General features: G+C 44.7%; 1 protein-coding gene across 1 annotated transcript in view; it reads left to right on the top strand.

The window, feature by feature from the left end:
* Window positions 1-5641, top strand: part of mocos (molybdenum cofactor sulfurase) — a 44684-nt gene extending 39043 nt beyond the window's left edge. Inside the window, exon 15 of the mRNA XM_072436998.1 lies at window positions 5366-5641. Coding sequence (XP_072293099.1) covers window positions 5366-5464 — 99 coding nt within the window. The 3' untranslated portion in view covers window positions 5465-5641. The remainder of the gene's footprint in view (window positions 1-5365) is intronic.
* The last annotated feature ends 5826 nt before the right edge of the window (window positions 5642-11467 follow it).

Below are 11467 nucleotides of genomic sequence, written 5' to 3' on the forward strand. Positions count from 1 at the left end.
GATGTACGTTTCTGACTAAAGACGTACGGTGTAGCTGTAGGTCTTGTGCATTTAATAAAATATATTATAAAGTATTGATTGAATGTCTTTGCCAAGTATTGATCTGGTGCAACTGCCAAAACATCGAGCGATGGTTTGAAATATAAATATCACGTCAAATAAAGTGCGTCTGGACCTTTTCCCTTAAACACGCTTCATTCTGATTTGGTCCACTTCTGCTTTGAAGGGGCTCAGGGTGAAGGGGCTCGGGCTGAGGGGGTGAAGGGGTGAAGGGGTGAGGGGGCTTGGGTTGAGGGGTGAAGGGGCTCGGGGTAAAGGGGCTCGGGGTGAAGGGGCTCGGGGTGAAGGGGCTCGGGGTAAAGGGGCTCAGGGTGAAGGGGCTCGGGGTAAAAGGGCTCGGGGTGAAGGGGCTCGGGGTGAAGGGGCTCGGGGTGAGGGGCTCGGGGTGAGGGGCTCGGGGTGAAGGGGCTCGGGGTAAAAGGGCTCGGGGTGAAGGGGCTCGGGGTGAAGGGGCTCGGGGTAAAAGGGCTCGGGGTAAAAGGGCTCGGGGTGAAGGGGCTCGGGGTGAAGGGGCTCGGGGTAAAAGGGCTCGGGGTGAAGGGGGGTGAAGGGGGGTGAAGGGGTGAAGGGGTGAAGGGGTGAAGGGGCTCGGGGTAAAAGGGCTCGGGGTGAAGGGGCTCGGGGTGAAGGGGCTCGGGGTAAAAGGGCTCGGGGTGAAGGGGCTCGGGGTGAAGGGGCTCGGGGTAAAAGGGCTCGGGGTAAAGGGGTGAAGGGGTGAGGGGGCTCGGGTGAGGGGGCTCGGGGTGAAGGGGCTCGGGGTAAAGGGGCTCGGGGTGAAGGGGCTCGTGGTGAAGGGGCTCGGGGTGAGGGGCTCGGGGTGAAGGGGCTCGGGGTGAGGGGCTCGGGGTAAAAGGGCTCGGGGTGAAGGGGCTCGGGGTGAAGGGGCTCGGGGTAAAAGGGCTCGGGGTGAAGGGGCTCGGGGTGAAGGGGCTCGGGGTAAAAGGGCTCGGGGTGAAGGGGCTCGGGGTGAAGGGGTGAAGGGGGGTGAAGGGGGGCTCGGGGTGAAGGGGCTCGGGGTGAAGGGGCTCGGGGTAAAAGGGCTCGGGGTGAAGGGGCTCGGGGTAAAAGGGCTCGGGGCTCGGGGTGAAGGGGCTCGGGGTGAAGGGGCTCGGAGTAAAAGGGCTCGGGGTAAAGGGGTGAAGGGGTGAGGGGTGAATGAAGGGGTGAGGGGGCTCGGGTGAGGGGGCTCGGGGTGAAGGGGTGAAGGGATTCTGAGACTATATTTTAATAAATGTCACCTTTCTTCTAATCAGACACTTATTTACCTGCAGCAGGACTTCCTCTTTCGTCTGATGTTGTGACGTGTCTTTTGTCACACTGACCACTCCCGGGCGTGGTCAGTGTGACAGATCAGACTGACCTCAGGCGGTCGTCTCTGGAGAAGTCAGATCTGGGAATAACTTCTGATAAAAGACACGTCACGACATCAGACGAAGGCAGAGGTCTTATTCTACAGAATTTTCCGGACTATAAGTCACACCTTTTTTCATAGTTTTGGCCGTGGTGCAACTTATACTCCAGAGCAACTTATATGTGATATTATTCATTATTTTCACCCTGACAACCACAAGAGGGCGCTCTAGGCTCTCAGCGACGCAGAAGAAGAATCTGCACTTCCTCTTCCTCTGGAGTTTGTGGAGTTGTTTAGAAGTGACACAGAGGAAGAAGAATTCAATGGATTTAGTGATTTGGGGTAAAACTGATGCTTTGCTAAACTTGTTAGCATGTTCTTTATGCTATAGATATCTGAATAACTGTTCATATGTTACGTTAACATACCAGACACTTACCACAGTTCTGTCTGTGCCTCATGTAACTGAAGCTGTTAGCAATAGCATACGTCATGTAGCTGAAGGTGTTAGCGTTAGCATACGTCATGTAGTTGAAGGTGTTAGCGTTAGCATACGTCATGTAGCTGAAGGTGTTAGCGTTAGCATACGTCATGTAGTATAAGGTGTTAGCGTTAGCATACGTCATGTAGCTGAAGGTGTTAGCGTTAGCATACGTCATGTAGTTGAAGGTGTTAGCGTTAGCATACGTCATGTAGCTGAAGGTGTTAGCGTAACTTGCTGTGCTAAATGTCAGATCCTTATGTAACAAATCACTCTTAATTAATAATTGTATTTCTTCTTATAATCTTGATTTTATGTTTTTAACTGAAACATGGCTTGACAAAAACACAGGAAATGTAGTTCTGATAGAATCTGCTCCACCCAACTTTAAGTTTGAATCTGAAACACGAGAAAACAAAAAAGGGGGTGGAGTCTGTGCTGTCTTTAGAGATGAAATAATTACCCGCAGGTTGTCTTTTGGGGTGTTTTCATCATTTGAGTATGTATCCTTTAAAATGGAGCTAAAACGGTCTCCATCCATTCTCTTCATTGTTTTATACAAGCCTCCCCAGCACTGCCAAAGTTTTATTGATGATTTTACTGAGATGCTCTCAGTCATATGCACAGACTGTGATGGTTTGGTCATTACAGGTGATTTCAATGTGCATGTTGATAATATTTGTGACAGAAACGCTAAAGAGCTTGATGCTGTCCTTGAAACCTTCAGTCTTACTCAGCATGTGAGAGGCCCCACCCACAGCAAAGGACACACTCTAGATCTCATAATTACAAAGGGGGTAAATATTTCAAATGTTAATGTGATCGATGTTGCTCTGTCTGATCATTTCTGTGTCTTCTTTGACCTGTCTGTTTCTCCCAAACCTCCGGTTGGTCCTGCAGTTGTTCAGAGGAGACACATAAGTGATGGCACAGGTGCACTGTTTATGGAAATGATAAACTTTGAAAATGTCTCATGTTCTAATGTAAATGATTTGTTGAACTCTGTTACATCTAGTGTTTTGAATGTTCTGGACACCATCGCCCCTATAAAGGCTAAAATGGTTAAAAATAAGCAGAAGGCGCCGTGGAGAAATGATGATTCGGTCAGGGCACAGAAAAGGGAGTGCCGCAGGGCCGAACGGAAATGGCGCAAGTCAAAGCTCCAGGTTCAAAAAGAGATTTACAAAGAGAAGCTGAACATGTACAACCTAATCTTATGTAGAACTAGGGAAAGATATTTTTCTGAAATAATTGGAAGCTGCAGTAACAACTCGCGTGTCCTGTTTGCCACAGTAAACAGATTAACAAACCCTCCAGCTCAGCTGCCGTTAGAACTCATTTCCACATCCAAGTGTAATGAGTTTGCATTATTCTTTAATGACAAAGTTCAGGGCATTAAAAATGCTATAAATCCCACAATGCAAAAAATTACCCTAAAACCACCAAGACAGTTAGAGCTAACTCACTTTGCACCAGTAACTGACAAAACTGTCCATGAGATCATCACCAGTCTGAGTTCATCTACATGCTGCCTTGATGTGTTACCCACCAAATTTCTAAAGTCTGTGCTGAACAGTTTGTTAGCACCATTCACTCACATAGTTAACATGTCGCTTCAATCTGGAACATTCCCAATGTCTTTGAAAACTGCGGTCATAAAGCCTCTCCTAAAGAAGAGCAGTCTTGATGCCGCAGTACTGAGTCATTACCGGCCCATCTCTAATCTGCCATTTTGGGGCAAAGTCCTTGAAAAGGTTGTTTACCAACAGCTCACAGATTTCCTCTTAATAAACAACTCATTTGATGATGTTTTTCAGTCAGGTTTTAGACCTCATCACAGCACTGAGACTGCTCTTGTCAAGGTGACAAATGACATCCGCCTGAACACTGACACGGGCAAAGCCTCAGTCTTAATTCTGTTAGATCTGAGTGCTGCTTTTGACACTGTCGATCATGGGATCCGCTTACAGAGACTAGAGGACTGGGTGGGCATCACTGGCACTGCCCTAAACTGGTTAAGGTCCTATCTGGAAGACAGGAAGTACTTTGTTGAAATTGGTAGCTGTGTCTCAGACCACATGACCCTGACCTGTGGAGTGCCCCAAGGGTCAGTCCTGGGTCCCCTTCTGTTCAACCTCTACATGCTGCCGTTAGGTCAGTTGATACGCAGTGAAAATGTGTCCTATCACAATTATGCAGACGACACTCAGATCTATGTTTCACTATCGGCAGGTGACTATGGACCAGTAGATTCACTCTGTCACTGCATCCAACAGATCAGTTTGTGGATGCAAAACAACTTTCTCCAGCTGAACTCAGACAAGACTGAAATAATCGTTTTTGGCTCACAGAAACAAAGAGAAAGTGTTAGCGGTCACCTCCAGAGTCTCGCTCTAAAACCTACAAACCAAATTAGAAATCTGGGGGTAATAATGGACTCAGACTTGAACTTTAATAGCCACGTCAAATCAATAACATCAGCAGCTTTTTACCATCTAAAAAACATTGCCAAAATCAAAAATATAGTGTCAAAACCAGATTTAGAGAGACTTATCCATGCGTTTGTCTCCAGTAGATTAGACTACTGTAACGGCCTGCTCACTGGTCTCTCCAAACGAGCTGTAAAACAGCTGCAGTACATCCAGAACGCTGCTGCTCGGGTCCTGACTAGAACCAGGAAGTATGATCACATTAGTCCTGTTCTCAGGTCTCTGCACTGGCTCCCTGTGGCTCAGAGAATAGACTTTAAAGCAGCTCTGCTTGTGTACAAGTCTCTCCATGGCCTAGCACCAAAGTACATCTTGGATATGTTAGTGCCATATGAACCATCTCGGACTCTGAGGACCTCAGGGACCGGCCTCCTGCTGGTGCCAGAGTCAGGACAAAACATGGGGAATCTGCGTTTCAGTTTTATGCAGCTAAAATCTGGAACAGTCTTCCTGAAGATGTGAGACAGGCTTCTACTCTGACAATGTTCAAATCTAAGCTAAAAACAGTTTTGTTTAGCTGCGCATATGACTGAAAGGATTTTTTCTTTGCACTCTTCTCTTTTGTTTGTGATTTTATTAGTTTAGAAAATCAGTTGGGTTGATAATTTTTAATTTAGTTAATTTTATTGTATTTCTGTAATTTCTTTGTGATTTGAATGCATTTTTCCTGCTGTGAAGCACTTTGAATTGCCTTGTGTATGAAATGTGCTCTACAAATAAACTTGCCTTGCCTTGCCTTAGCATACGTCATGTAGTATAAGGTGTTAGCGTTAGCATACGTCATGTAGCTGAAGGCGTAAGCGTTAGCATACGTCATGTAGTTGAAGGTGTTAGCGTTAGCATACGTCATGTAGCTGAAGGTGTTAGCGTTAGCATACGTCATGTAGCTGAAGGTGTTAGCGTTAGCATACTTACACCTATTCACCATGTTCTCTCATCTGTTATTATTTTAAACGTGTAAAATAAAAGCTTTGTGATTTGCAGGTCACATTTGGAGTGTACCTCTCTCACCAGCTCCCACTGGACTCTGATCTGACCACGCTTCTCCAAGTCGGGTCAAGTGTCCAGACTCTCCGTTCATAAAGTACGTGCTTCCATTTTCCACCGGGACCAGCGTGTTTAAGGGCCCATAAAGACCAGCTCTAACATTGTGAAGTGACTTTTAATATTATTTATTATTGTGCTATTTTTATCAGACAATGAAGGCTTTAAACTTTGCCAAAACTGTGAAAACTAAAACACTGTGATGTTTTGACACTTTGACTCCTGTATTTCCTGTTTTGTTTCAATGTAAATCACATTTTATGTCATTAAAGATCATCACTACTACTACTACTACTACTACTACTACTACTACTACTACTACTACTACTACTACTACTACTACACACTACAACACTTCTATTCTTAAAACTATACCAACAATACAAGTACTACAACTGTTTCAACCACTAAATCTTTCCCTTCACATATGGTTAAGTACAATACAAACATGACGGACTAAAATGTGCCTTTTTTAACTTTAAAAAAAGGAAATTGCAGGTAAAGTACATTTTAGCGAGTTGGAAAACCTTAACGTTACAGCGGTACATTTTTCTATATGGATCATTGCATGAGTCAATACAACGATATCGATATTTTTGCGATATATCGTGCAGCTTTACTCCCGATACCTCACGTCAAGGCCAAAACATGGCATTTCTTTTCCTTAAAACACGAAAAAACTCTCCCAGACGCGTGGCTTCAGTATTATCCTTCAGGTACAGAGCAGCTACTAAAACGCAGATATTATGAGACGTTCTGGGACAGTAAATATTAGTAAAATACCGTAATTTCCAGAGTCGCCAAAAAATGCATTAAAAATCATATATAAGTTGCACTGGATTATGAAATAAGATAATCCTTTATTGTCCACACATGGGGAACACAATGGAGGATGAAATGCGGTTTTAAGAGTGAAAATAACAAATAATATCACATATAAGTCGCACCCCGGCCAAAACTATGAAAAAAGGTGCGACTTATGGTCCGGAAAATACGGTACATCAATTTACTGTCAGAAAATCAGCTGAACTGATCTGTCCCGAAACCGACACTATTTCAAATCATTACAACACTTTACTGTTCGTATCTAAATGTATGAAGTATGTCATGCGTGTCACTCATGGCGCAGGAATCTCTCCCCGCGCTGCTGCTGCCGCTAGCAGAGCGACTTATATGTGATATTATTTGTTATTTTCACACTTGCAACTGCATTTCATCCTCCAGTGCCACTTATATATGTTTTTTCTTCTCTATTATGCATTTTTTGGCTGGTGCGACTTATAGTCCAGAAAATCCAGTAATCCGTGCGGCTCCGCCCCTCGTTTTGTCATTTTCGCTCGGTTCATTTCCCGTGTTCGTCTGGTTTAATGAGTCTGTTCCATTGTTTTCCGCGGCTGCTCCTCTCGCCGCTCAGACACAGCTTCAGGCGTAATTAAAGCAACATATGTAAAACTGAAGCGCTTTCCCCGTCACAATGTGTCACAGTCGCACCGGATTTAATTAACTTTCTCGCACGGAAACTTTCAAGAGGTTTTCCCGCTCTGAAATAGTCACATTGTTATGTTTCTCCTGAATAAACTGCCAAATAAACAGCGTCACCTTTTTTCCCAATTAAATAAATGTGAACTCGAGCCGCGACTGCAACGACTCATTCAACAACGAGACGCCCGTTATTTTAAAGACTTTTAGAGACTTTTTTTAAGAGACTTTCTAAATGCATTTTCAACCGAATAAAAGTTGGAGAATATAACAGAAGACTTCAAAATGTTTACAAATTAAATGTACTTTAAATAGTGTTTTCTTTTTTGACATTTTGATTGATTAAATGTCTTTTCGTGAGTCTGTCGTTCTTTTTTAGAGTCAAGTCAATCCATTGTTGCAGCTTTACGTTTCATCGTCTCAACTATTTTGCTTGAATCTCGATGCAATAACTAAATGGGAAATTGTGACATTTGGGCTCGACAATTCTTTCTTTCTTTTCTTTCTTTTGGAGTTGTGTCTGGACAAAGCGTAGCGCGCTAAAGCTCTGCCAAAGGGATGAACTGGAGGAAAGAGAATGTTTTGATGAAGGGAAGATGAAGTGCTCTTGAGTCTCGAGTGTTGCCAGGTTTCTGCAAAAATCCTGACGAACAGAATGTGGCAAAACCTCCTAAAAACCTCTCATATTAAAACATCTTCGACTGGTTTGTGGCTCGATCTCTGTGGAACGAGCAGCCGCGAACCAAGAGATTCTCATGCCTCTCGTTTACAGTATTTTGCGCACGAAAAGACGCAGCGGATTATAACGTGCGCTGTCAATAAACGGTCTATTTTGGATAATTGTTCATATAAAGCGAACCGAACGAGAAAGCGCATTAAGCTAAACAGTCAGTCAGTTGAGCTTTATTAAAGATGGGCTGCAACGTTTGTTAATAAGTGGAATATAGCTGTCATTTTTTCACAACGAAGTCTGAACAGTTAGTTTTGACCAAATTTTACAAGTTAATTCGGCCAAACCCGAGAAAACGCCATAGCAACCGCCTTGGTAACCGAATGCTTTAACCGCGATCGCAAAATCAGTGACGTCCCACCGGGAACACGCTGTAGCCGGCTAAACAGAGCGGAATTTTACGTTTTATACGACGACTCTTGCACGAACACGAGATGTGACGCACTGCACGGCTCAAGAGGGAGACGGGCTCTTTGAAGGGCCCAAAGGGAAGAGTAGAGAACGTCTTTGGACACCATTTGTCTCGGACTAAGAATGTTTTTGGAATCCCAGCGGCAAGTCTGATCCAATAATACCGACATTTCACAGAAGACAGTTTCCAAAAAAGTATCGACGCGTTCTGTCACTGTGTACTCTGTCACTGTGTACTCTGTCACTGTGTACTCTGTCACTGTGTACTCTGTTACTGTGTACTCTGTCACTGTGTACTCTGTTACTGTGTACTCTGTTACTGTGCACTCTGTTACTGTGTACTCTGTTACTGTGCACTCTGTTACTGTGTACTCTGTCACTGTGTACTCTGTTACTGTGTACTCTGTTACTGTGTACTCTGTTACTGTGCACGCTGTTACTGTGTACTCTGTTACTGTCTACTCTGTCACTGTGTACTCTGTTACTGTGTACTCTGTTACTGTCTACTCTGTCACTGTGTACTCTGTTACTGTGCACTCTGTTACTGTGTACTCTGTTACTGTGTACTCTGTTACTGTGTACTCTGTTACTGTCTACTTTGTTACTGTGTACTCTGTTACTGTGTACTCTGTTACTGTGTACTCTGTTACTGTGCACGCTGTTACTGTGTACTCTGTTACTGTCTACTCTGTCACTGTGTACTCTGTTACTGTGTACTCTGTTACTGTCTACTCTGTCACTGTGTACTCTGTTACTGTCTACTCTGTCACTGTGTACTCTGTTACTGTCTACTCTGTCACTGTGTACTCTGTTACTGTGTACTCTGTCACTGTGCACTCTGTTACTGTGTACTCTGTCACTGTGTACTCTGTTACTGTGTACTCTGTTACTGTCTACTCTGTCACTGTGTACTCTGTTACTGTGTACTCTGTTACTGTGTACTCTGTCACTGTGTACTCTGTCACTGTGTACTCTGTCACTGTGTACTCTGTTACTGCGCACTCTGTTACTGTGTACTCTGTTACTGTGTACTCTGTTACTGTGCACTCTGTTACTGTGTACTCTGTTACTGTCTACTCTGTTACTGTGTACTCTGTTACTGTCTACTCTGTCACTGTGTACTCTGTTACTGTCTACTCTGTCACTGTGTACTCTGTCACTGTGTACTCTGTTACTGTGTACTCTGTCACTGTGTACTCTGTTACTGTGTACTCTGTCACTGTGTACTCTGTTACTGTGTACTCTGTTACTGTGTACTCTGTCACTGTGTACTCTGTTACTGTGTACTCTGTCTGTTACTGTGCACTCTGTTACTGTGTACTCTGTTACTGTCTACTCTGTTACTGTGTACTCTGTTACTGTGTACTCTGTCACTGTGCACTCTGTCACTGTGCACTCTGTTACTGTGACAGGTTAAAAAGCGAGTCACAGATTTGAAATTCGTTATAAGACACTATTTTCACCTTTTAGTTAATTATTGTGGTCAAGACTGTGTTCAGTACAAAAAGTGTAAATGATAAAAATGTACATATAATCTGTTAAAAATGTTTATTTCTATTGGCTGGCGGAAATGTGTAATATGCGCCTGCGCAAAGTTTTCAGTGTTCTTTTCCTGAAATAAAAAGGAAGAGTAAGGACGTGACCATCTCTGTCCTTCACTTTTCCCATTCAAAAAGCAACCACGTACCTCTCCCAAACTGTCGGAGCAGAGGGCGTAACATTTGGAGGCACAGTTGGGATGTTTGGCCAGAGTTTTATCCACCAGCCGTGAGTGGAAGCTCGACCCGAATATCCTTCTTCGAACCCTAGCATCGGAATCTAGCATCAGCAGCGAGGCACCGCGGACAACGTGGCTTTGTCAACACGTGCAACAGGTCGTATCTCAAGTGCGCACAACCACCACTAGAGGGCACCGGAAGACCACGAAGTTGAATAAGCCCTCGTTGATCTGCTTTGTCCACATGTCTGATCAAAATGGAGTCGGAGCTAGAAACTTTGCAGCTTGAAATTAAAGGTGCATTATATGAACTGAATGTTGAACAACTGATAAACGTGTGTTTGACACTAATATCTGGACAGAGAAAAGAGCAACTCACAGACAAAAGTCGTGGCCAACTTATTTTACTGATCACAAGCCATGTTGAAAGAGCTGAATTAGCTGAGCTAGAAGACGAGGGAATGTCTGAGTTGCTCAGTATTAAAGACACTATTGAAAATGCAAAAATGCCAGAGTCGGATTTTGCCCGACAAGGTGAAGACAAAGAAAGAGAAGATTTACAAAAAGAGTTAAATGATTTACGAACCAGGAATCAAGAAAAAGAAGAAGCTATGCAGCAGATTACAAAAAAACTGACCCCACAACCCATGCCAGTGCAAAGACGAGCCCCAACGCTTCAAGATAATCCTATGTGGCGCAAAGACTTTAAGAATGCAGGCCAAATTGGTGAGCCCGGACAAAAAGACAAGCTCACATTCTCTAGTTTGGCCAGGCAAATTGAAAGTGGGCTCAATAAAGGCTACCAAGAAGACGAGGTAATAGATGCAGTGATCCGTGCCATCACACCAGGTTTGCAGTTGAGGAGCTACCTAGAAGGTAAAGGGGACCTCACTCTTCCTGCTCTGCGGAGGATCCTCAGGTCTCACTATCTGGAGAAAGGTGCCACTGAACTGTACAAGCACCTCTCCTCTGAGGTGCAAAGCAGTAAGGAGACTCCACAAAACTTCCTTCTGAGGGCCATGGACCTTCGGCAGAAGATTCTCTTTGCATCCCAAGAAGCAGAGTCAGGTTTGAAATATAATCCGGCTTTGGTCCAGAGTTTATTCATGCATACCATCCTGACTGGCTTGCAAAGTGACAGTATCAAGAGTGGCATGCAGCCCTACCTTCTCCAGGAAACCACATCTGATGAAGTCTTGTTGGAGAAAGTTAATGTGGCGTGTGCAAATGAAAAGGAACGACAAGACAAAAAGAAACATGTTGTTACCCAAAGAGCGACTTCAGTTAATGTCGTTCAGCCCAGCGACACCCCAGCCCCAGCAGAGAAAAAGACAGTCCAAAAACAAAGCACTGCTGCTTTGCCACCGGAGCTCCTGTCAGAGATTAAAAAGATGCGTTCTGAGATGGTGCTTTTAAATGACTTGCCAAATCAGAGAGACCATGCAGAAGTCGACAGCTGTTGCAGCACCCGTCAGCGGAGGACCAGGGGACCACTACTCAGCACCAACCTTCCAGCCGCGTCCACCGTTCCAGGAGCCACGACCGCCGAACCAGCTCGACCTATCTGCTGGGACCTTCTACCCTCAGCATACCCAAGCAGCTCTTCAGCAGTACCACCCAGCACCAGGCCTGGGACCAACGAGAGGGAATACCCAGTTCCAGCAGCGCTTTGCCCCTCAGCGGTACCACATGCCCCGCCCACAGC

The sequence above is a fragment of the Eucyclogobius newberryi genome, unplaced genomic scaffold (assembly GCF_026437365.1).
Source record: "Eucyclogobius newberryi isolate DKJ021-1_F unplaced genomic scaffold, fEucNew1.0.hap1 SCAF_8, whole genome shotgun sequence".
In the NCBI taxonomy this organism is placed as follows: Eukaryota; Metazoa; Chordata; class Actinopteri; order Gobiiformes; family Gobiidae; genus Eucyclogobius; species Eucyclogobius newberryi.